This window comes from Strix uralensis, chromosome 15, assembly GCF_047716275.1.
Source record: "Strix uralensis isolate ZFMK-TIS-50842 chromosome 15, bStrUra1, whole genome shotgun sequence".
Taxonomy (NCBI): Eukaryota; Metazoa; Chordata; class Aves; order Strigiformes; family Strigidae; genus Strix; species Strix uralensis.
Genome location: NC_133986.1, coordinates 13,692,861 through 13,719,303, shown reverse-complemented (window position 1 = coordinate 13,719,303; position 26,443 = coordinate 13,692,861). Strand labels below are relative to the sequence as shown.

At 41.8% G+C, this 26,443-nt stretch overlaps 1 protein-coding gene across 8 annotated transcripts in view; it reads right to left on the bottom strand.

The window, feature by feature from the left end:
• Positions 1 to 26,443, bottom strand: part of DENND2B (DENN domain containing 2B) — a 177,799-nt gene that overhangs the window by 34,391 nt on the left and 116,965 nt on the right. For 7 of the 8 annotated variants that reach the window (XM_074884443.1, XM_074884446.1, XM_074884445.1 and 4 more), the window contains 7 exons: positions 20,442 to 20,590; positions 17,508 to 17,723; positions 14,561 to 14,657; positions 13,590 to 13,634; positions 11,081 to 11,265; positions 10,317 to 10,426; positions 8,059 to 8,128 (listed from right to left, as the gene is read on the bottom strand). In XM_074884443.1, the coding sequence (XP_074740544.1) occupies positions 8,059 to 8,128; positions 10,317 to 10,426; positions 11,081 to 11,265; positions 13,590 to 13,634; positions 14,561 to 14,657; positions 17,508 to 17,723; positions 20,442 to 20,590 (872 nt within the window). Of the gene's footprint in view, positions 1 to 8,058; positions 8,129 to 10,316; positions 10,427 to 11,080; positions 11,266 to 13,589; positions 13,635 to 14,560; positions 14,658 to 17,507; positions 17,724 to 20,441; positions 20,591 to 24,258; positions 24,449 to 26,443 lie in introns of those variants that run through there. The other variant, XM_074884451.1, reaches the window with a different exon arrangement.

Here is a 26,443-nt window from a genome sequence, read left to right as displayed (position 1 = left end):
TCTGCCAATACAGTGATTAACTTCCCCACGGAGTGTTTGACAGTTACATGCCACACAGATGTCAGTCAAGAGAAATTGAGAGGTAGCTGTGCTTTTTAAATCTGAATATTGCAATCTAGACTTGGGACCGTCAGCAGGTGCCTGCCTGTTATAATAAAGACCACAAAAAAATACCACAGCTAAGTGAATACAGATGAGTCTATTTCTGGATCCAAACCTGCTCACTACACGTCACATCTCTGAAAAAGCAGAGCCCTTTTTTGTCCATATTAGGTATAAAACCCTTTCTAAAGGCACTGAGTGATTATATCAAGCATGTGGGATTTTGGTTAAAATCATTGTGTCAAATCTGCAGGAATGCCGAAGCCATGCCAGGAGCCTTGGATAGCTCCCAATCGAGAGCTGTCTCACTGAGTGCCAGTAAAAACATCACATTCCTGGGTCATCTATAAGACCAGAAACAATAACTGCTTAGCACTTACTCAAAGATTCTCCTTTATGAAATATCATTGCTTTCAAACGTCTTAAAGGCTACATGGCTCTGAGAGCTGGGATTCTTCCCTCCTTGCACTCATCATATAGGACATCCTTTTCTGTTGTTTCAGAGACTTTTTCCTGCAAACAGCACAGCCTCCCAGATGCATACAAATCATCTGTAAGAGGCAGCAAGCAAAAGCCTCAGGCTGAGCCATTCTGAGGGGCAGGGCTTCTCAAATTTCTAACACTGGCAACTCTTCACATAACCTCCCCTCTCAGCCATTAGCCTACACCTCAAAGATGGCTCTGAAACACCTGCTCATTGCGCTTTACTTTGCTTCTTTCCCAGAAAAACATCATACGGGACATGACACTCCTCCCTTCTCTGTCTGGACTCATCTCTCTTCACTAGGGGAGACCTGGGCACTGGGTCTGGCCAACAGTACTGGTTTAACCTACTCTCTTCCCAGAAGAGAGTGCTTCCAAGTTGCAGGCTGTGCTCTACAAGCATACATGCAGCTACAAAGCTTTGCAGTCATGTCCTTCAAGGCTCAGTCTTCCACACGATGAATAGGTCCAGTTTAGGGAAGCTGTATGGTAAAGCAGCACAGCTGAGAGGCATCTGAGTGACTCTGCCTTGATGCACTGCACTCCTCCTCCTGGAAGAAGAGGAATGGCAAGGATGATGTTTTGGTTTTGATTTGTTTTCAATTTGTTTTCATGGAGCCCAGGATATTTTCAGCATTAGTCCAGTATCATAAATGAAAATGCTAATGAGTTTTGTTGATAACGAGACAGTTTCCCAAGAGGATGAACATAAACTGACAAGAACTTGGCTATGAGATGGAGAAGCTGAAATGTGCATCAGGGCTGGTCCACAAGTGGCTCAGGACAGGTTTTTTTATAGTGAGTTTAATCTGAAGTTTACTGACTAAAGCTCACTCTAAAACCTGCTTTGGCAGGAGAAACAGGAGGCTTTTGCTCCAGAAAATAAGTCTGCCATTTTTCTCTTTCGAATCACACCTCCCTGCCCATGTGCTTGAAATCTAGGGGAGGCTTCAGAGATCTCCTCCCAGTCTGACATAACACTTAAGAGTCTCTCACACACTGTACACGCCTGCTTTCAAAGCAGGGCAGGCTGTCCTTGCAGAGTTGCATAGTCGCCAGCCATTCAGACACATAATTCAGTGGTTTGGGTTTTTCAAGACACTGGGGAGGCTGCAGGGTGTCAGGAAAGCTCCTGGTTTCCTAGCCCCAGAAATAACTGGAGAATGCTAGTCCCAGCATGCTGACATCAGAGGAACCAAAGCAGTGGGGACCAAACATAACATTTTTCCTCCTGCACTTCTCCTCCCAGCTTCTCCCATCTACCTGAAGATACACTGTGTGGAGAGGAAAGGCAGCAAAACCAGACCTACCAAACAGCAAGAAAGAGAAACATGCACCAGTCCTACCTGTCATCTCAAAGAAGCAAAAGTGCAGCAAGAAACAGACTAGCATCAACCTGAAGACTCCAGAAGGTCTGTGCTCCTTCCTACCCAAAATGGGACAGAACATCTCACCTGAGATCTTCTAAATGATTCACCAGAGAGCATTATTTGGAAAACCGGAGGAAGCAGTAAGGGCTGCCCCAAGGCCAGGTGAAAAAGGACTATCACAAATGCACAGCAGTAGCTGAGTTGTCTGAAGGAACTGGCCTTTGCAAAGCACGTGCATTAGCTCTGCGTAAGCTTCTGACACCCTGGGCTCCCTTTGAGACCAGAACTGTAGATGCTTCAATTGCAATTAGCTGTAATTAAGGCAATGATCATATAACAGAGATAGTACATAAAAATGTTTAACTCTAAATGACAATACAAATGCCATTTTCACACGCATGTTGTGTAACGTTCATTCCTTTCTGCAAGAGAGTGAAAAGGACACTATTTTAATCCTACCTGGCTCTAGGACTGTCTTGATCTTCGAACAATGAAAGATGCAGATTCAATCCAAAGCTTAAACAGGGAAACATGGTATTCCTGAATAACCTCCCAGCACATTCCTCCTGCTCAGTTATATTAGAGCCACACACAAACTGATGGGGTGCGTAGCTTGAATGTATGACATCAAGAAGATAGAGGAGATGCCTCCCATGAACATTTTTCTGCACATACTAGATAAGGCTTGGAAACAGAGATGTTCCTTAATGGTGTCAGGAATCAGAACAATTCAAATGTTGGGAGTCTAAAATGAATACGTCAGTCACAAGCCAGCTTCTGTGGCAGCTCCTGATTCCTTGTTAGGGTCAATCCAAATTCAGACTATGAGAAAACTGTGGGTGTTTTAAATCCAAGAGCTTGTCTTAAAGTCTTCTTGTTATATGCGAAACATTAACTTTTAATGTCAGAGCACTCAATGTGCACAGAGCTGTCAAAGGTCCTTGGGGCAGAGCAGGATGGAGGGAAGAAGGCAAGGGGAAGAAAAGGTTTTCCAGTGAGCTTTTTTCAGTTCCATAAACATTAGTCTGCATCCCACAAAAGTTGCTTTCACGGTGTAATGAACTCCCTTCTCCTGCCCCAGTAAATGCAGGATGAACTAGTCCCACCTAACAACTGTTTCATGTTTTAATGTACACACTTCATGTTCAGGCATTTGCTCCTCCACTGACTCCTGGGGCTGACTAGTCTTAGCCTAAAAAGTGGTGGAGGAACATTTTTTATGCGAGAGGGAAGAAAGAGGTAGGATAGGGTGAAACAGACCCTGAAAGTTTTCATCTTATTTCTGCAAGTACAAAATTACCAGCCAGAAAATTCTGATATTGTCAAGCTTTCTGCTCTGAGAACTGGGTCTTCTCAGATTTCTGCCCTATATGATAGAAGTGTGTGTCCTACTCTTCCCATGAACCAGCTGCCAGCTGTGGCAACAAACAGCAGGACATTGTTTTGAGGATGCAGTATCTTATACTCCAGTATTACCCCACTGGCTAGAACTAGCACCCCTCAGCATCTGCAGCAACTCCCATGGCAGTAAATCCCAAGATAATTGTGAAGATTCCATAAACCAGCAGCTTACATGCCATGACTGTCCCAGGGGACAGGGGCTGGCACAGATGTGGATCCCAGCCATAAGGCCACTGACAGCCCAGGCTGCCAAGGAGCTGCACTGGATCCAAGCACCTCCCAAAGGATACAGGCCTGGTATCTCTCTGGATGTCTACACCCTCTTTCTGAGCTGCAGAGACTGTTCATAGCCTCCAAGTAAGGAAAATTTTGCAGATTTTCCAGTACTGGTGGGTCTTGCAGCTGAGACTCTGTCAGCAGAAACCCACTGAGAAGGTCCCTGCTTTCACCATTGTGATCCTTGTACATCCACTGTGCTCTTACTGGTCACAAGCTTAGTGGGTTGCACAGATAGAGAACAGCTAAGACTTCAGTCACACCCTTTAGAAAGCCATTTTTTAACATATTAAATCAAGACAATTAGTAAAACAAAATTCTACACTAAACCAAATTAAAAATCTGTATTTTCCAAGGTACACTCAGATTCACGCTACAGCAGCTTCACCCCTGTTCCTTCCCCACCACGTGCTCCTGCTGTTCCTGTGCTCCTGCTCTCCCTTCTGCCCCTACCCAGGTTGCTGCCCCATAGCACCGAGGGCATTGTCACGTCTACTGGAGAGGGCCGTGACTGGCGAGGTGAGGCTAAGCCCTCAGCAGGAACCACTCAAATCATCTTTGCTGCTGACATGTGCGTATCACAGAGCCACAGCCCACAAACAGCTCTAGAAAAGAGCCTAGCAAGTTGATGGATTCATTAGCTTGGAAAAGAAAGTTAAATTAATCTGAGTTAAAGAAAAATGTCTTTTTTGCAGTAAAATGGCACAGTAGTGAGAGTTAATATCTCTAGTATATATTGGCCCATTTCTTTTTATATGAAGATGCATACTTCTCACATCAGGTCACTAGGAAAGCTGCTACACGATTGCCTTGGAGGTATCAAGATGTAACTGGAAAACTTCATGCTAACTATGAAAGTGCAGACTGTTTGCTATGGTACAATAGGTTACATTCCATTCTAATCCTGTTCCAAAATGAAACAAAACAATATAAATACATTTAAAGGGGATACTGTACAGGATTTGTAGTACAAACAGAACATAATTGTCACTGTATCCCTTGAGGTAGTTTTGGCAGGGGTTTAGCACACACACCCCCAAAAAAAGGGTCTGGAAGAATCTGAAATCTGAATGCAGAAAAGAAAAAATGGAGCAGTTTGTTCGTATCACAACATGCCAAAGAAGAACAAGGCTGACAAAAAGAAACTGTTTCATGCACAAAGGAATCAGAACAGCAGCCTCTGCAGAAGACACAGATAGCCACCCTCACAGGGTCAGGCTGGTTGGCCCGTGCAGCCATGGAGCCCACTGCCGAGGACTGCCAAATGCTCTAGAAGGTGTGAGACACCTCTCGCTGCGTATTACAAGAGCATCTCTTGCCAGGACAGCTGGGGAATATTTTCTAAGGAATTAGCCTCACAGCAGTTGGCTTGTCTTGAAGCAGAGCAGTTTATAATGATTTTAGGGTTTTCTTATGGTTCTATATTACAAAGTATGGCCCCACCTTTCTCTTATGTAATGTTTGCCAAAAACTGCATGTAGTTCCCGAATTATGGTTATTGCATTTGACAGAACTTGTGGGTCAGGAATGGGACTAATTGGAGGAGATGCTGTGCACTCCTGGACATCAGAGCCACCCTGACTGAAGCTTTCAGGAAATGGTCAGGAAATTGGATACCCAAATACAAAAATCTGCTTTAGAACCCAAGCCTCTAGCATATAAACAGTGCCTGCAGAATTTACCTGCTCTTTGTTGCCTGTACAAACTCTGTATTTGCATATATAAAATAAGAAAGTGTGCACAGGACTGTAAACAGAAATATCACGCCGAGGTACACATCAGTGAGGCTGTTCCACCCATGCACTGACATTTGCAGGGGATAAGAAATTGTTATGCCTTGTGAGCACAGCTGATCCCTATGGAGAAGACACCTCAGGTAACAACCCCAATTCCACCATTTCTCCCAGCAGGACAGAAGGAAGTTGCAGGATCCAAATAACAGTAGATCTCTGCTACTTTTGCCATTTCCCCAGACAGAGAAATGCTGAGATGCTTCTCTGCAGCTTCCAAAATCCTCTTTCTTTCTAAGCCCCAGACTTGCCAGTTTCGCTCTTAGAAGGCACAGCAGGATTTGCCCCAGAAAAGGACAAGCTGATAAAGTACTTTGGTATCACTCCACTTTCCTCTGCTGGGTGCGCTCTACCAGTGAGATGAGACATGTCAGCTTCTGCCTGTCAGGTTTTGGAATCGGATGAAACGTCCTGAATTAAGCAACCTCCCACAGCAGCAGATCAGCTTTATAATTATTAGATAAAATTAGCAAGACAGTACTTATTTTTCCCTTTTTTAAATTATGTTTTGCTATCTGGTTGATTGATTTTTGCCATAGCCAGTGGAGGATAAAAGCAATCTCCAATGCTGTCCCAGAACACCATTTCTATAAAAGTGTGTATTAATGATTTAATTCTGTTCCCAGTATTTCCTACTACACTAACCTATCTTCTGCACCAGCTGAAAGTCAGTGTTCTATTTTTATGCCACCTTTAATGTAGGGTGGATTTCACTGAGCCTTAAGTGAGTAAAAAAAGCCAATGTTAATCCTTCATTGACAAACTAATTCAACACTCCTGTGTATACATTTTTTTGTTGTGGCTAATTAGGTCAGTCTCAGCCTGGTCCAGGATCAACTGTTTCGCATTTCACAAATGTAAGTTCTGTGCATGACTCCAAACTTCCTAACATTCCCAGAAAAATAAAAGTCTTAAACTTGCTTTACCTGGTAGAGTGAAAACATTCCATAATTTATATTCCAGCCAACATCTTCAGAGGTTTTGTTATTTTTCCAAATATACCTTAATATCCTTTTAAATGACAACACATTAAAAGTAATTGAATTGTACTGCTGCCCTACATCTTGTCATGCTTATTTACACCAGCAAAGATACCTTCTAGGTGCTCCACTTCTTTAGCTCTGAATCACCCCCTGACCAGCCCTAAATTTACTGCAGCACAATCCTTCATTGACATTTCCTTTCCACATATAAACCTTGTTGTGGCCCACACTTACACACTGTGTTATACAGAGTAAGCAAGTCTCTGTGATGCTACCTATGGCAAATACCGCCCACAGAATTGATAAACAAGTTTTCTGTTATGTTAGTTTAAATGAAACTTCTTACAAATAGAGGAACCACACACAGCAATACCTCCCAGACAGAGCATCTGCTGTCTGCACGACAAGGAGCTTTGCCATAGACAAAGAGCAGGGTAAGAGCAGGGTCAGGCATAGGCAGCATGCAGGATGGAGAGTGCTGTTCTAAGGACGGTGAGTTGCTCTGTTTACTGGAAGCCACTGAAAGCTACTGAAGGCAGGTGCTCCCTGCTTGGAAGGATGAGAAATCATGCCAGAGAGGGAAGGAAAAGTGCCAGTGTCCCTACTTCTTAGACAGGGGGTACCTATTTATAAGTTTGCAATGCTGCTGCAGATATTCATTTTGCACAGAGAGTACACAGAAGGCTCCTGCAGCATCCAATATCCATGTAAGTTCTCCAGCATGTCATGTGAACAGTACAAAAGCCATGGCTCCCCACCTAGTCACTCACAACCAGCTCCAAAACTATCTGAGAGGTGAACAGCACAAGGTAGTGCAGGAAAAACAACTGCTTTATGCTTTGCTGCCATCCACTCAGGCCTGCAGGATGGACAGAAAAATCCCTGTTTGCACTGTGCTTCACCTGCCTTAATACACTTTGCAGGCCTTTGTGCAGTTTTCTCCCCCCACCCCGAGACACACACATATACACACACTCTCTCTCTCTGCCATGCTCTCAATTTATCAGGTGACCAGTGATTTTCCAAGTGATGAGACAAAACTGTTTGGTAGGCTGAGTCAGGTTCCCGCATCACCAGTTGACCACCCCTGGTCACGAGGACTAAAAAGAAGCCTGAGGACCTGGACTTCCTGGCACTGGCATCAGCTTACTGCATGGTGCTGAGCAAATGGTGATGGTGGTGTGCTCTCCACCGCTGCTGCCCTCCTACTCAACAGGGTGGCTTATTTACCTACATCACAGCCCTGCTGCAGACCGATTAGGCAGTGCTGGCAGAGTACTTCAGAGATGTAAGCAGCTGTCCAAGAGATAAATGCTACTCACAAATGTTTAGAAATACCACATTTGCCTTTGTTTGCAGTGTTGCAGTATTTCTCATTCTGCTTGAAAGCATGTAATATAAAGAATTTAAAAAGTAAGTGCTCACACAAGAAACTTTCCACATTCTTATGAATTTCCTACAAGACTTGGGATTGTTTGATTGAGACAGCCATTACAAATTCTTATTTTACTTGAGCTCCTTACATTTCCAAATTTCAGAGTAAGTAACTCCAATTTCTTTTAAAACCATGAGACACACCCTCTAAGTTCAGACTACAGTTTTGAGATTGTTTAAACTGAATTCTGCATTTTGAGGTGAAGATGATGTACTTACCAACAGTCTCCTGCAATAACCAAACCGCCGGCTCCCATCTTCCCCAGTCAGCATGAAAGAGAAAGTCTCACTAGAAGAAAATAGCCCAGATGTTACTATCAGAACTACAGCATAGCTTCAAGGCACATCATTTAGAAAGGGATACTGCCTTATCCAGTGAGAGATTTTACCCATTGGAGGGTCTTCTCTCCTCTGCCCATCATCTGGGCATACTCTGTGGACAAATTCCATCAGCAGTAGATAAAAAATATCTGCATGGTTGTGGACAATCTAGCTATCTTATAAGAAGAGATGGGTGCTGCATTTCAGTGACATGGCAGTCCCTTTGTACTGCAGAAGGAACGCAAGAATCAGACTTTGAGGACAGTATTCGAATGCTCTATCTCCCTTACCTTTTAGTTAGATCCCGTCTTTGGACTGTGCTTTGCTCTTAAAGGGAGAACCTTAGATATTCTCTAAGAATAAAGAAATCATTTGCTAATCCAGAAACATCACAGATTTCCAAAATCCAGCTCTAGGATAAGTATCATTCGTGACAGAGGAGTAAAACAACAGTTTAAGACTATAATTACAGCACAGGTAAAGGGATTGGTCTGTGAATTTGTGCCAGGACTGAGAAATATTCCTGACTGTTTTGCAAGTTTTAAATGTCATTGTATAAAACACTTTCTTTGTGCTGGAATGCCAGGGTTTATATAATTACAGCTGTATATGGGAGGGATATCTTGTTTCACAAACATTGGTTCACAAAGGGTCTGTCTAGAAGAGTGACAGCAAAAGATGTGAAATGCTGTGTAGGCAGGGCTGTGCTTCTCATGCCAATGTAGCCCACACAGTTGTCCATTTCTCCTTCAGTGTTTTCAGTAAGTCACTATTCAGGTGCTTCCATGTACTGAATAATACAGCCAAGCAACACAGAATATAATATGGTTATGTTGCATGTGCCATACGTAAGCCAATAAGAAGTTCCATACATATTCCTGGCTACAGTAATTCCTGCAGGTGAGTGCCAGTTCCTTGTCATCATTGAAAGTCCCTCTAGACACACTCTGAGCAAGTCTTACTTCATTTACACGTCTCAGACCATGCATCTTAAAAAGCCATCTCATATTCTAGGGGAATATGGGGAGACCCCACCTGCAGTGCTGCATCCAGCTCTGGAGTCCTCAGTACAAGAAGGACATGGACCTGTTGGAGCAGGTCCAGAGGAGGCCCCAAAAATGATCAGGGGGCTGGAGCACCTCCCCTGTGAGGACAGGCTGAGAGAGTTGGGGGTGTTCAGCCTGGAGAAGAGAAGGCTCCAGGGAGACCTTATTGCGGCCTTTCAATACTTAAAGGAGGCTTCTAAGAAAGATGGGGACAGACATTTTAATAGGGCCTGTAGCAAAAGGACAGGGGGCAATGCTTTTAAACTGAAAGACAGTAGATCCAGACTAGATATAAGGAAGAAAAGTCTTCCAATGATGGTGGTGAAATACTGGAACAGGTTGCCCAGAGAGATGGTAGATGCCCTGTACCCGGAAACATTCAAGGTCAGGTTGGACGGGCTCTGAACAACCTGGTCTAGTAGAAGGTGTCCCTGCCCATGGCAGGGGGGTTGGACTAGATGACCTTTAAAGGTCCCTTCCAACCCAAACCATTCTGTGATTCTATCCCTTCTGCCTATTCTACTACTTCTACACCTTCAGATCAACAGGCTCTGACACATCGATGCAGGGGAGAAAAAAAAAAAAAAAAACATTTTTTGAGGTTTCTTTTGAATGAAAAAGAAAATGCAAGCCTGGCTCTCCCTTCCTTTGCCCTTCTGTGGTCATTCATCTCCAAGGGAAGGAAGATAGGGCCCCTCTGCTGGCATAAAGCTCGGCTCCTAAAAAGTTCTCAGAACAGCATTGCTTTGAGACAAATGAAGAGGTATCCTGCCATGTTAGACAAGCGTTCTGGGGTAAATGACTAGGTGGTGGGCAGGGCTCTGTTCTTTTAAGATTTATTTGAAATACTTCCATTTATGCTTTTGGGTTTAGCACTGAGAGGAACCTTCAAACCTCTTCCCCTCAGCCACACAGGCCTGTAGGCAGGCAGAATGGGGAAGAAAAATAATACAGAACTTTAAAAAAAAAAAAAAAATTAAATACAGCTGCTCAAGCCTGAAGTGGCCAAGACTCAAACTGCTACTTCCTTAATTGGGCATCGGCGAGCCTGTGGCTGCTCCAGATGCACTCCATCAGCACTGTGCAGCAGAGGAACACCGGAGGGATTACCTGTTGTATTCAGAGACAGGGAGCCAGTCCTTGGCATCAGGAAAGCAGAACTGGGGGATAGCCTTGAGACGCTCCTCCGCTTCACGCATTTGCTTGGTTGGTCTTTCTAGCTGCGGGACAGAAAATTGAGGTTCAGTCAGTTACTGTTAGTGCCAGCTTCACAGCTCCTCTCAAGACGGGGGGGTTACTAATGAGCTCTGAAGAGCAAGGGCACATCAGCTTGTTCTTTATTTGTGCTTGGCAGAGTGAGGCATGACCCCAGGACAGGCTTATAGATGCTAGTACAATAGAAATAATCACTGTTGTGGGTTTTCTTCATGTTTTTTTTAAATTGCCTGAAAGTCCCTTGTTGTACAACGGCCACTTAAAACACAGTCCTAACTCAAATTCCGTTCTGCTGCAAGAGCACAAGAGAAATGCCATAGATCAGCAAAAGTCTTTCCATTGACTTCAGTGAGTTTTGGAACAAATCCTAATATAGCCAAAATGAGTTAAAAGTGAAATATTTAGAAACTGAATTTAAACACAGTCCTTAAAGCACCTACCATCAGGCCAAACTCTTCAGCACTGGAAAAGGTGAATTTATAAACGGCGAAAGCTTTCAGTCACCTTCTCTATGCCCTTCACTTTATAACAGATTGCTTTGGAACAATTATGAAAGCTGAATGATTAACTCCATTTAAAAAAATAGATTTCTATTAATCTTCCCACTTATTCACTTTATTGATCTTAGAATAAACTGTCAGTAAGAATTTTTCTTTTACCTTGGGAAACTGATATGTCACTTCTGGGAGATAAGTGTTTTTAGAGGGCTTCTTTTTCAGTGACACTACCACAAAATACTCAAATAACTCCCGTTCCTGCCATTCAATCAGCTCCAGTTCCAGGGTTCGATAGCTTGGAGCCCTCTTCAACATCGACTGGATGTGTACTAGACGCTGGGTATGAGCTAGCATTAAAAAAAAAAAAAACAAGAAAAAAAAAAAAAAGACCGATCATTACCTGGGACTGTAATGTGTTTGTGTAAGCCACAGTCGTTCACAAAGGACTTTCAATTTGCCAGCATATTATTCCAAGCGTGTTCTCCTTTCAAAAGCAAACCTTCATATTGTAGTCTCCCCTCACTAATTGCACCCATAAATCAAAACTCTCTCCAAGTACTGAAGTGATGCAACACTAAGTCACTGAAATAATTTGCAGTTCATAACTGTTACCATGCCAAAGGTCTGCTTCTTCTTCGCACATAAGAGTGGATTATAAGCCCTTATGTGGGTGTGCAAACGCACTAGGGCCTCCAGGGTGACATATCTCAGGCCTGACTTGGACCTGCTTTACATTGGTGAAAAACAGGTCTGTGGCCTGTCCCTACGTAGCACAGCTTTATGCTAAGAGTCACTGAAGGTGTGTTTTCTCCTTCTCTACAGCACAGGCATAGTGCATACAAGCCATGGAATGATCTCCAGGGAAGGGGGAAAGAAAGTAAAGATGTACAAATTGCCTCCTGTGGGATTGCTTTGCTTGTGCTAATTCAATTGAGGGGAAATCTTAGATTCATGGTCATGTCCAGTCCCAATTCAAAGATATGCCTTGATCCAGCAACTTGTTGCTAAACATCTATGCTGGACTAGTCAGTAACATCATCACCAGTTCTGGTAGACCAATAAGTGAAAACAGTTAAGTAAAACCAGCTTCCTGCATGCTTTTTCCCACCTCTTCACACCAGGATCTCTGTGTGATGGCAAATGAACGATGTATCAATCCCTTAAGGCTATATTCACTGACACTGCTCACAGTTTGTAAAAGGCAGACTGCCCCTCGTGGTAGGGAAATAAGATGTCACAAGCACTTGATCACAGCAGTAAGTGACAGAAAGGAAAACCCCTTGATGACCAGATGTCATACAACTGGTTCAACAACACAGAAATTAAAAATTATTTTGATAAAGCACTTGGGTCTTGGTTTGACCACACAACTAGGGAAGCTATATCCCAAGAAATAACCTGCCTCATCCTGCCTTGAGATAGCTCCACACTGCTGGCCAGTGCTTCATATTTGCAAGAGGTGAAACCAAAGAGCCCCCCTCACCCCAACAGATGGGGACCCAGCGAATCCTGTCACGTTACACATGACAACTGGATCTTTGTCTCAGGATGCCCTAAGAGCATCAATGCAAATATAAGGTCACACCGGAGCAGTCGGTTAGGGAGCCAGCAGAATGAAGGTCCTCTGTTCCACAACGGGGCAGAAAGCTTCCCAGTTTCCAGTGAAATCAGAATATCCTCCCAATAACAAGGGAGAGGCCAGGCACTGTCTGTCTTCTTTCAGAGTCTACGAGCAAAAGCAACCCTTACATTTTTTGATGCAAAGAGGAACAGAACTGAAAGTGCTTTTTGGGCTGGTACCTGTCTACAAAGGAGCAATGAGACTTCTTCCACACATCACTGTACAATGTTGCATACAGCCTGGTTTGGGTGGTCTTACCACCACCTATCTGGAACAAATCTTTTTCTCGAAGACATTTTTTCCAGCTAGTTTTCCTGCATGAACAGCAAGCAGGTGACATCTGCAGTAGATAGACATGACTGCTTGCCCCTTATCTTATAACCACAGCTCTGCACTCTTGGTTTTTTTCCCCCCTCACTAATAACATGATAGGTTTTTAGTAATAAAATCTGTTGTTGCTGCTTTCAACTTTTTTATAGCCCTCTCTGTGTATCAGGACTCTTGAAAATGAGGGACTTTTACTGGCCTGGCTCAAGCAGAGTTTGTGCAGGTGCTGTACACTGATAAAGGAATTTCTACAATTTGGAGACTGCAGACTTATAAAAGAATATAAGAACCGCTATGCTGGATCAGACCCAGAATCTTGCCTCCAACAGCAGCTAGCAGTAAACACTTAAAGCAGTGTATGAATAAGAAGAAGAGAGCATATTTATCCAATCTCATCCCTCTAAGTTTGCACCCAGTAGTCAGTCTGGAAAACATCAGCATCTGTGAAGCGGCTGACAAAGCAGATCTATCAAAGGTCCTGTTCTTCATTATATGACACAGTTGCCAAATCCTTGTTAGATCCTCACAGCTCATTTTGTCCTTGCTTTCCACATTCATGCTCCTGTGTTGGAAACTTTGTGAGCTCTGCAGTAATGGAGTTAGCACAGTTCAGGATGGAAAATATAGGCCATGAACAGGAACAACGTACAGTAGCAGAAGAATGTATGTTGATAAGGTCTGTGACGGTGGCTGACTAGAAGTTATTGAAGGCTGATCCCTTACCTTTAAACCTGTCGTCTGAGTCACTCTCACTCTCACTGTTCTCATCTGCAAAGGAGATAGAGGGATCAGTTAACACAAAACGAAAGCAAACTCAGTTTACCATGGTGAAATCGGGAAAAAACATAGCTCACGCAGCCTGTGATCCACTCATGCTCTCTCCTCAGTTTTAAAATATCTTGAAATAAACAGCTTGAATGACTTCTTATATTGCATTTTCCTTGGATTAAGTTTCAATACTGCTTGAGAATAAGAGCTTTGTTTTGATGCAAGTGCAAAATTCATTCTCCATAACAGCAACTGGTTGCACTGAACCCCCATCTATGCTGAGCTACAGAGGTGAATGTGTCATTTGGAAAATGGATTTTAACCCTTCCACTTCTTTTTCAGACTTTAATTTTTTCCAAAAAAATGTTACGCAGCACTTGAGAAGTCAAAGTAAACCTCATGAGCTTTGTCTGTCTGGGCAACATTTTCAATCATCAGAACTCACAAACTGAGTGAGAGTAACATGCAAAAGTAACCTTATGGCAACCTCATTTCTGAGGTGTACTTGCATTAAAGCTCTATTTTGCTCCCACTACAAACATGGCCTGAATGTCTTTTTGGCCCCTGCTTTTTCAGAAGCAGTCTGAAGCACAGTGTGAGTTACATTCACATGCCAGAAAAAAGCATGAATGAATTACAAGGTCAAAACTGTGAATTTTGGACAAAACTTACAGATGCAAATTACTCAAGAAGTGAACTAAAGAAGCAGCTGGGTAAGTCTAGCTGATCATGGGATTAATAGGATAGACAATGCGGAGAATCCCGTTTATTTTTAGCTCATCCCCATTTTCTCTTCTTGCAGACAGAAAGTTGTTCATAGACGAAAGTTCTAAACAAAGCCTGGGGTAGGTGTGGACGAAAGAAGGGAATCTGTTACTCTTGTAACGTTCAAATGGATTCACTGAACCATGACGTTTGTAACATACCTCGTAGGGACGCTGTCTCAATATTGGACATAGAATGTTTCTTCAGTCGTTTTTTTCCTCTTTTTGCACTGTAGATGGAATTGATTCTTTGTACAAGCTGTAAAATAAGAAAATGAGGAATCAGTAAAACCAAACACTTCTCTGCCAGAAGACTTTTAATAAATCTATCCAAACAAAGAATTTGACCATGGATGACAGGCCAGCTGAACCCCCCAAAGCCTCTACTATTTCAAAAGGCATTTCTTATCTCTCTCATTTTGAATCCCATTTGTTTGAATCACTTATTTTTAACCTCACTCCTTTACCTATGGACATATTTTAAAAAAATTATTAAATAACTCAGAAACCTGATTTCTATTTTCAAAAACCTCATAGATATTTGCAATAAAAGCACAATGAGCCTGAGGATTCAAAGGTAGCTGTTATCCTCTACTACCTCATTCCTCTCTCTCTATGCTATTGTTAATCTCTTCACTTGCACTAAGTAACAGTGATCCGTTATCCAACTTTGCCAAACTCTCATGGATCTTAAGATCACACTGAATATAGGAGTAACACATGTGTTAGCATCTCTCTGAATTAGTGTGTTCAAATAAGCACAGAAGGAGATAGCTCTGACTTTTTAAAGCCTTTTTCAGCTACAGAGTGAAACAGCTGAAGCTGTATCATAACAGCTAAGGATCTGGCCCATATGGATTTCTCCTCCCTTCCACTTCCAACTTGTGCTGTACTTACCTTAGTTCAGAGGTGTTCTATCTACTGTCTCCAATCTTATCCTTATCTACAAAAGTATTTTGAAGTTAGCTACTAGTGCTGGCTTTAGCTGGCTTTAACCAGCACTAGCCAGAATTTCAACTCCTGGTAATCATCTTCATGATTTTCCTCAGGAGGACTAATGCAGATAACTGTCTATTAAAAAAAATCTGAGATGATGGAAAATATCAGTGAGATAACTTGTGTTTAGTGTCTTCAACAGGAGGTTGGGATTACTAAGAATTCATAATTAAACAGAATATTATAACTTCTGGAGAGTCCTAAATATGTAACAATTAATCTTCATAATGTTTTATGAGCCAGGAATAGTATATTTCATTCCATAGCAGCTTTACTCATAGAACTATAATGCATTTTGCAACAGGTGTTTTACCTCAGCTTGCAGAGAGAAATAAACTCAGTGAGAGAAACTAATTCACTGTAGACACAGTAGAAAGTCAGTAACAGAGCACAAACTGGAACAAAACCTCATGCAATCCCTACAACAGAGGAAGAAGGTCTGGCCCAGAATGGACAGTTTGAAGAGTTAAAATCCTCGCTTGTTCTCCCACTTGAAGCAGTGTCAGGGATTTTGCTTCTACGTGCTGAGCCATGGGCATCCCACCAGCAAGTCTCAGGTGGAGCTTCTCTTCTTGTAGCCGTGCAACTGGCTCTGTCTGCCAGGAATCTGCCCAGTACCACGGCAGAGTCAGCAGGATGAAACCCTGCCCAGCTCCAGCACATGCACTGGCCCAGAAACTCCTGCACGTAAGCAATAAACAAGGCACCAGGAACCAGGAGTGAGGGGTCTTGCTGGGATTGCTCACTCCTCTCGCTGTGCTGCTTGGCACTTTTTCTGCTTGAGCTACTTCACTAGGGGTAAAATACCTGCGCTGTGGTGAGAAAAGCCCAGATGTTTAAAGCATTTGCATATTGCTTCACAAAGAATCACTGGAGCTGGTACGGAACAAGAGTTTCTCAGGTTCTAGTTATTCCCTCTAATAACAAACATTTTCTCAATAAAAACCTGAGATTTTCCAGTAATATGTGATTCTAGGAGCTGGAGAGGTCAAAAATAGAAATTATCATGAGATTCATGATAAAACTATGAACATTCATATGCTGAAAACGTAATTTCATATAAGGAGAATGTCTGTCCCTTAAATAAAAAAAAAAAAAAGTTGGGTGTAAAACTAACAGCCAAACTTTCCAAGTTTTACTCAAAACCAAATAGTAATCTACTCTGTAAGTTACTCTGTAACTTCCTTCACAGATGTATGCTCATTTGTGCAGTAAAATAGTATATTCCAAGGAAGTAAAAATACAGTAAATATTAAGGATGTAGGATTAATTTCCTCCTTTTTGTTTGTTTCCTGCTTAGACAGAATTTCAGACTAACTGACAGGAACATAAAAATCTCCTGCTACTCACAGTATTTACAACCATGTCCTTTAAAATATGCTCTCTAATAAGAACAGGGAAGAGCTGAATGTACAGTAAAAATCAACTTTGTTCACAAGCCAAAAATAAATATATTGGCAGTTCTCCCTCTCTCTGTTGCTATTGTACTAGGAAAGGTTTGTTGGGGGTTTTGTTGTTGTTTGGTGGCTTGGGGTTTTGTCACATCCCATTCTGTATTGGAAAACTCCTTGAAAAATGGAAAATTAATTTTTACTTCAAATCCATCAAGACAACGGGGTTATCAGGATGGGGTAGGTTGTGAGTAAGTGACGGGAAACATATTAGGCCAATAACAGTTATTTTCCTGAGATAGGTAAACAAATGATGGTGAAAAAAAACCACTTCAGATGCTGCTGCATGTTAGAAATAATTGCTTGGCCATCACCCATTCAAAATGCTAAAGTTAAGTACAGAACAATGCTCTGGCCCACAGAGCTTAAAGAAAAGTGTGGAAAACAGAACTGGCTTAAAATCCACTCTGTGCAAAGATGGCAATCTGATGTTCACTGCTCTTGGACGAGGGCAGAGTTACCCACTTCTAGGGAAGGGATTTTGACAGTACAGCTGTATGTGAAAAAGAAGTAAGTCTTGGCTCCTGAGAGTTACTGTTTCTGTTTTATTCTCAATTTTCCTTAGGATACAGAAAGATCCCGCTAAAGGCTGGGTAGAATTGTGCAGGCTCTTGCAGACAGGTGACCTATCCTCAGCATGAGCCTCATCACCCTGCCAGTACCTTTGGGATCCTCCTGGCCCGCCGTGTAGACAGCAGCTCACTTGTGGTACTCAGGCTGTCCTCATTGAGGCTGGAAGGGGAGGAGGGAATGCCAAGCTGAGCCAGCAGCAGCATGTCATCGTGGCTGTGCCGCTTGGGCAGCCGTGGTAAGCGGTGGCTCTTCCTTTCTGACCAGTTCCCGATGCGCAGAGACTGGCTGCTGGGCTTTGAAGGTAGCTGCAGGAACAAGAACAGCATGAGCTCTTCCCCTCCTCAGCAACACTTAGTGCAGAAGCAGGTCTTTGTGAGTGAGTGGTGGCTACACAAGGACATCACACCAGGTGAGCCACTGCTCTGCAGGATACGTGCGAAGAGAGGGTTTAAAGTTAAAACAAAGGGACAGGGGTCAATATCTAAGACTTTAAGGTTCAAAGAAAACAATAGTACTTTTAGCTTTGGTGCATTTCCATGCACCTACATCACATCAATACTATGAGCCTTCAAACCTAACTTAAAGGGTTGGCTGACATCAGAACACTGACCCGAGGGGTCTGATCCATCTCTTTCACTTGCAGTAGTGAAAATCAAGAGCAATTACACTGAAGTTGCTATTTTATCCTAGAAAAAAATGTAGAAAATCAAGCTCGCTCTATTTCCAGGGCATTAAGATGTTTTAAGATCTGTCAGTGTGCAGAGGAGTGGTTACAGCTTTGTCCTGCATTCCCAAAGAATTCCCTTTAAAACATGAAATCGTTATCATTGCAGGGGGAAGGAAAAAACTCACTGACAGGATTAAGCACCAAGTAACAGCTGTTTTTAAAAAACAGGGGCTCTTTTGGAGCAGTCCTTCGAGCAGCTCTGCTCAGCTCTCAGGAAGGTTAATCAGCAGGCTGGTAAGGTCGGGTCCCTGCCTTCTCCTCTCAAACACAAACACTGTAAGAAGCTTAACCAGCATGTCTAGAAAAAAGTACTATTATGTCAAACAACTGCCTATTGGCATTTACTAATATTCTATTAGCAGTATTACAAGCTATAAACATGCAGTAGTAAACGTCCTGTTTGTTCTACTTGGAGGGCTTACCTATTACAGGGCCGCACTATCTGGGATTAAGCATACGTGTTTTTGTATGTGTGGGTTTTGCATCACAAATACAATGTCATCAATAAAACATTCTTTTTATATCTGATGACTTCCAAAAGTGAAAATAACAAATGGGAAAGGAGAAGACACAATGGGATTCAAATGACCACAAGCCAGTGTTTCTGAGGTCTCTGCTTACCACAGGTTAGCATGCCAGGAAAATCTGCAGCAGTCTATACTTTAATGAAATGAATTCTTTTTGGAGATGATTGTTGAAAGTCTGCTGACCTTCTGATCTCTTCCATCTTGTTTATCATCATCCATGACTGAAAAGTCATGTTGCTAATCCAGCTATGTTGCTATGATGGAAAAACTGGGTGATAAATCATTGCCAAAGCTGCCATTCTTCAGAAAATTGAGACTTTTCTATTTCTGGTCATTGGAGAATTACCCAGGCCCACAGTTGACCTGCTCTTAGTGTCTCTTTGCTTTAAATATCAGCACAATGACAGCGCAGTTATGGCAGGACTGACTCCTGGCAGCATTTCAAAAAGAAGCTACCAGAATAAAGATAGCCCTGTTGCAAAGATACCAGAGAATACTTATTTACTGAGCAACCCTACAGAAGTCATTTTAATCTGTATATTCTTTGGTCACCCTGTGTAAAACAGAGAACAGCGGTCAGGATCTTACTATGGACCTATATGATTCCTACCTTAATGATACACCCTCTTGGATCTTTAGATGCTACACAATTCCTCTTAACACACACACACAGCCAAAAATAATTGGTATGCATAGTATGTCTCTCACTACAAGGTTATCTTCATGGCTGCAGTTTCTGATTCTCTTTACTCTGCCTGATTACTACTTTCCACTTGTTCCCTTTTCAGCAGCTTTGCTGAAAACATTCCTGTTTTCAAATGATGTGCTAGGTGCATACTAAGAATCCTGACTATACTTATTTTGTCTCTTGGACTGTGATGCTCACAGGCACACAAAATAAGTGAAAGAAAATATATTCGGCTTTGTTCTAGATCTCTTTACAAGATTAAAACATAAATTATTGTGACCTTTTGTTCAACTGCAAATTTTCTGTTGATTCAGTGCAAAACAAAGTTCCTTTAAAAGGTGTTTTGAATCTCAAAATTAAGTATGTAATGACATTTATATTTTTCCTTATGAACACAATGATCCCATAAACAACAAAGCAACCTGGCATTTCATAGTGTTCACAAAAAACAGACTGCTTTGGAAAATTCACTACAAAATGGAAAGTCTGCAGAGTTCCCGGTCTTCTACGTTATGCTATAAACACAACTTATACAGCCTTGTTAAATGCAGACACTCAGGTTTTTCTGATTATTTTATTATTCATTTATTTATTGGGAGGGCATACTTGGCCTTCTCCATTTTATAATAAACCATGCCACACTACACACTTCACATGAGCAAAGCCACTATAGGCCTCATGTAACAATACATGGGCAAGATTAAGCAGCTGACTTTTTTCCCTCCTGTCCCTACTAAAAGCCCAGCAGCAAACACGCAGGCAATTCACAAAGACATGCAGCAATACAAATAATGTAGGGCCAGATTCAGCTCACAACCAACCAGTGGAAGGATTCTGCTTAAACTCATCAGGCTGTAGTCAGCACAAAGAGCCATCGGCTTCTGCAGCACAGCGCTGAGAAGCTGAGCTACAGCTGCCAAGAGCATTCCCAGTAACGATTTACGCATTTGAGCGCACTCTTTTCCAGATACCCTTTTCTCATTCAGTACGGCTGCTCTTCCTCCTATGCCATGATTGATTTTCTTGCAAAAGTTTTAAATAAGCTTCAAGCACAGAAAGACCGGTGCTGTCATGCCGTTACCTGGGAAGGTGATGTGTATTTCCTGTCCTGCGGCGTCCACATCCTGTGCAAAGAATCTAGGGAATTCTCGGAGAGCTGATGGGATTTTCGGCCCGCGTGACGGCCTTTCAGCTCCACATCCTCGTACGGGTTTTCCTTGGGTGACTCGCCTTCATGGTTTTGTTTTTTTTTCAAGAAAAGAAAAACAGACAGGAATGTAAAGTTAAAAAAAAAAAAAGAAAAATCATGTGAACCAAGTGAAAGGCTTTTAGAAGAGCTCCTCGGCTTTCAGCATGACTCATCCCTCTAGCTGCAGCTGGAAGTATTTGGAGGAGAACTTGGCTATGAGGTCGACAAGTTTCTTTGGGTTTAACTGCCTTAATTTTTTTTTAAATAAAATGCAAAGATTTCACAAGACATGCGTCTGAGCATCTGCAGCTGTGGAAAATTTATTGATATATAAAAGTTAAGGCACACAACTACTTTAAAGTGTACCAGTAGATTTTATAAATCTATAGCAGCCACTCACAGGGTGAAATGAATAGCAATAAATAACTGTTCTCAACATACCACCCTTACACACAATAAGACAACTTTTATTTGATGCTACCTTCATTTTCTTCTTCCCCTGAGAGAAGGCAAAGAAAGAATAAACACTTCATCTCAGCAGTGCCAAGAGAGAAGATAGGAAATGTAAAGATGAGGGAAGCATTTCTGCCCCGACCATATAGCACCCTCAAAGTGTTCTTTAAAACACACCTTGCTTTCTAATTAAGCAGCTATTCAGTTCAATTTATGTAAAATTAATATCTCCCAGAAGGAAATTTATCCTGCCAATAATATATAGAAGCTTGAATAGTTAATCACTAAATATGACATAAATGAAAAATACATCAAAAAGTAGACTGCAATCTTTGAAATTTTAGCATTTGAAAATCAGAACCAAAATTTTTAGTCCAGATTTAAGTGAGATCCAATACCCTTCGGCAGCCTAAGGACCAGTGGAATAACCCACCATCTTCTCAGAACTCCTGAACGCACTCCTATTCACTGAACTAAGAAGCATGAACATGAATGAATGCCATCAGTAAAATGAACATTTTGTATTCATTTCTTCAGACAGTTCATAATCAGCAACTGGTTTAGAACTTCAGGTTTTTCGAACACAGAGTCCTTCCAGTTTTCCAATCATCTTACACAGCAAATCATCCCCAAAAAGCGATCTACTCAAATTCAAGACTTGAATTTGCAGAAACTTGAAACATGCATGAAGTTCAAAGCTTTTGAACCAACTTGCTTTTGGTTTTATATCTAAAGATGACTCTAAAACTCATGGTTTTAGTATAAATATATTGCAATACAAGCTATACTAAGACATTCAGATTTTACTACATACTGTATCAATTAAGAATTGAGGACAGAATGCTATAGCATGGTTTATTATTCACACTGTTACAGAAAATATTCACTGCTTTACAGAAATGACAGTTGATGCATAGGTGTTTTCAATGAAAGCAAGGCCTGGATTAATACCCAGTTCATTTGACTACCAAGTTTTTTGTTCTAGACAGAATATTACTTTTCCTTATTTCACAAAAGAAAACAACAGCAGTTTGTGCTTTCTACTTTATTGTTAGGCCTGGAAGAGTGAAACTGCTTGATTCATCAATTATAGTGATAAGAGCTTTTGGTTAGCAAGTTCATATATTCACAATACAAGTAAAAATACACTTTTGCTTCGGTAGTGCATCATACTAAGATTTCTAGTCAAATATAAGCACAAGAGTGAATGTTTTAGCTTTGTTTTAATTAGAAGCCTGAATAACTGCTGCTCTTGAAGAATGTTTGAATTGGCAGTCACAGCTTATTATTTCATCCAGAGGGAATCTGATTCTAGAGGCTGCACTATCATCATAGTCAATCCGCATGCCACATGGAAAAAACACCTTCAGGTGCATGAGGTACTTAGAAGACAGACCTTTTGATGAATGCAATGAACAGGATAAATCTTAAGCAACAAATATTCCTAAAAAAAATTAAAGCTACAAATGTCCTGGGAGGACTATGGAATTGACTGATTCCTTCTGTAGGAAGAAAAATAAATAGATATTGCACACTAATTCTGCTACTTGTAAACTCTAGAGCTCTAGATATAATAATCATAACAACAATAAATAGTCAACTTTGCAAAATGCTGTTACTTACAGTTAAGTGGACTGTACTAGCATAATAAAATTTCTTGTAAGCCCAAGTCAAGTATAGGTCAGCAAGCATTTTAGAATGGATTAACAGATTTCAAAATACGCAGCTACATGAGACAGTGCTTAAACATATCCTTCCTTGTGAAAACAAATGTTATTACATTAGTCTGCATAATACCCAAACTTCCGAGAAGAAACAAGCCCATCAGTTGAAAAGAAACCTTTTTTAAATGTAAAGCATTTAAAAGTTTTAGGGTGATCCTCTTTCCAAGACACAATGTAAAACACAATTGCTTGAATTTAATGATGTTGAGTTAAACTCAACATTACTAATGTTGACCTAAAATATTAAGTACAGAAACAGGCCCAGAGAAGTCTTGGACGAGAGAAGAGGGAGGAGCAAGGAACCATGAGCAGAGGCTGCTTTTCTGACTCAGATTCTCTACCAAAAGAAAGCTTGGGCCAAATTCCTCTTCAGTGTAATGTGGAGGTCAGTGGAGACACCACAGGGATTTTAACCCTTTCCCTAGAGCTGAGAGAGCTTCTTTAGATGACTGGTTTGATATTCAAGAACATGTTTCTTTTATTTTTCTCATTTCCTTAAAAATTATTTCAGAGTGGGTTTTTTTTTTTTCATTTTTGAAATGATGCCTTGAGACCAAATGTGCCTCACCTATTCTTTTTTTTTGAAGAATAACCTCCTTCCACACCAAATCTCTGATAATGAAATAGTCTGATCAATCCATAACAACCTAGTTTTGCTGATTTGGCATTTGAACCAAAAATCTGGTTCAGCCAGTGAACTAGAAGAGATAATTTATTTGTCTAAGTCTTCAGCAATTTTCAAACCTTAGACAAACACCATTGTTTAGTATATATGCTCTCCCTGGTAAATGAGACACAAAAGACCAGATATGCAAAAAGAGCATTAGGCAGCCCAGATGGACTGGCAAGAAACCCAAGATGTCAAGTAAGCTAAAAATATGTGGGAAGATACCCTGAACTGCCTTAGAGCAGCATTTAACCTCACCTGACTGCACAAGGACTCCCTTCCATGGGAGAAAGACCTGGAACTGGTGGCCACCAGCAGGTGTGGGTCCCACACCGGAGGGAGGCTCTGGGGATGAACTGCTGCTACTGCTGCAGCACAAAAATGAGAGAAGTTTCCATATAGCTGGGCTGGCTCAGAGGTTTACAGCTTTGATCTCTGCATTTCTCCTCAACACCATCACTTCTCTAGTCCCAAGACCCTGGCAAGGCATGTTCACAATCTGCAAGCTGCAGTGTTTTTGCATTAATTTGGATTTGCTGCAAAAGGAAAACACATTTACAATGAAAGAGCAAGGAAACAATCTTGTTCCTTCCATATGGATGTCTCTATTGGAAGCCAAAAGGAGAAACATTATGCACTACAGAGGCCAGGATTGTCTTAATGAGGCTGATCCAACTGCCACACAAGACAACAGCAGACTATCACTGACTTCAAAAGAAGCTGAATCAGACCCCCAGAATGCATATGGTCACATGAAATAGCAAGTCTTTGGCAAATACTGTCTCTAATCACCATCCCTGCTTCTGGATCAGTTCCTTTTACAAGCATGTTTTTCGAGTTTCCCATTCTCTTGAATTTTACGTACCGAAATGATGAGTTAACACAGGACATTTATCTACACGACATTTATCTTCAGGAGATCTCACAGGCAATTTAATGATTGGTCCACAGGGGAAAGAAAAAAAAAAAAAATCAAATAACCAGTGATCTTTGGAAAAGTCCTGAGGAATGCAGTGCCTTGAGCTTAAGCATCAATGAGTTTCCTCCAGCGGCTGCAATTCCTCACTCCGTGATGCTCTGCGAGTCAGCCCCACTGAGTCCTGAGGCAGCACACAATGTTCCTCTGCTCAGCCTCTCACACGTGGCAAATGGGAAGCAGAGGCAGACTCAGCAAGCCTGTCTCATGCTGAGAAAGGAGTGAAAAGTAAGGCTGAGGGGAAAAAAAAAATGCAGGCAGACACTTCTCTATAAATGGCAGAAAGCAGGGAAATGCATCATTTCTTTCTAGATGGGAGAAATAATTATCAGAGGAATGAAGTGATTCACTGAGTGCTGATTATAACTCCTGCCTTTGGCACTGCCAGGAAGTGAGAAGAACCAAACAGCAGGTATACAGTAAGCAAAAGGGCTCATCAACTTGTGTTAACTTGGGTGCCTAAATTAGGAGCCAGTGCTTGCAGAGGAGATACTGTCTCCAGAGCGTGATGCTGAGTGCCCAGGCTAAGAACCCACCGCCTTCCCTGATGGCTACATAGAAAGCCCAGAGCCCTGAGGTGTACTGCTGAGTCAGGCAGAGTTAGCACCTCACAGATGACAAAGTATTTCCTGCATACTAGAGCATGTGCACAAAATATAGCGCAATTAATGTATTTTACATTATAATGAACTGGGAGATGAAAGCTTCAGCTGCCGTCCCTGGAGACATTTGGGAAAAGCAGCGCATACCTCCAGAGGCAAGGAACTGGAAATACTGGCAATAAACGGGCAGGAAAAGAGGCCCAGATAGGCAGAATCAGAACTGAATAACAGACAAGCAGAAACACCCAAGTGAGCAGTCTGTAAGAACCTCCCCTCAGCCTTTTGCAGTGTTTCTGTAACAACAGACAGAAGGCGCAACATCAACTCCTCTCCACACATAATCCCTCTAATGGCACCTACAAATCCTTGAACTACCTGGTTTGCCCTCTGCCCATGACCTCTGTTCAGCTGTAGATACAGCCCACTTCATCCAGCCCATGCACATTTGGTACACACAAGCCCTTGCAGAAGATCAAGGTAAAATACAACTGGGCAAGGAAGAAGCAAGCAGAGAAGGGTGGTTGGGGATTTCTGCTTTTGTTGCTGTTGAAAAGGAAGCAATGGGAATGAACCTCTGAGTGCAAGCACTGCATGAGGGAACAGCACGATTCATGTGCTGTGCAGCCTTTCAGCTCCACAGCATCTCTGGGCACTTAAGCCCAAAGAACTGCTCAGTGGTGAGACTCCAGGTGCATTCATTGCAATGCATATGCATTAGTCATTCATTTTATTCATAAAATTACACAGATGCAGATTCACACTACCAGTGCTGGAGGAAAACTCAGCCACTGGGATGTTTATGAGCATGTTCAGATCAAATGGATGAAAACCACAAAATCTCCACATTCTCATAAAGTATCTGAGCTTTAGTACATAGATGAGCTCTTTTAATATCAGAGAAGCTGCAACTGTGCATCTTAGCTGAGGAATTTACTCCAGGAATCTGTAGAAAGAGGAACTTTTTCCATATCAAATTACAGCTAAAACACATTACATCTGCTTTGAAAAGCTATTGCTGAACAGTACGAAGTTACAGACCATTACTTATAATCCTACCACTCTGTATCAGCTCAGTACCATGTTCTCATAAAAGTAGTAGAGCATCTGCAACATGCAGAGTGACAAGTCTAAAACGCGATCAGCCTTTTGAGCCCTGGTCCATGGAGTTTGTAGGCAACAGCCTCTGCTCTCTGAACTTTTCCAGTTTTGCTTTGCCTTGCAATAAGCAGAAGAGCACTGCAGATACTTTCAGCTCCCTGCTATCTCTTTGGGGACTGCAAGAGCTTAGAGCTGTAATCATAACAAAGCATTAGATGGAGAAAAATTAGTAAGGCTGATAAACAGAATAAGAAATTTCACCCCCCCAAAATCATCCATTTAACACTCAGTCCAAAATCATGTGCATGAAAACATCTGATGAGCAACTGTTAGCACAATACAGCATCAGCATGCCTAAACTGCTTGTGCCTCAC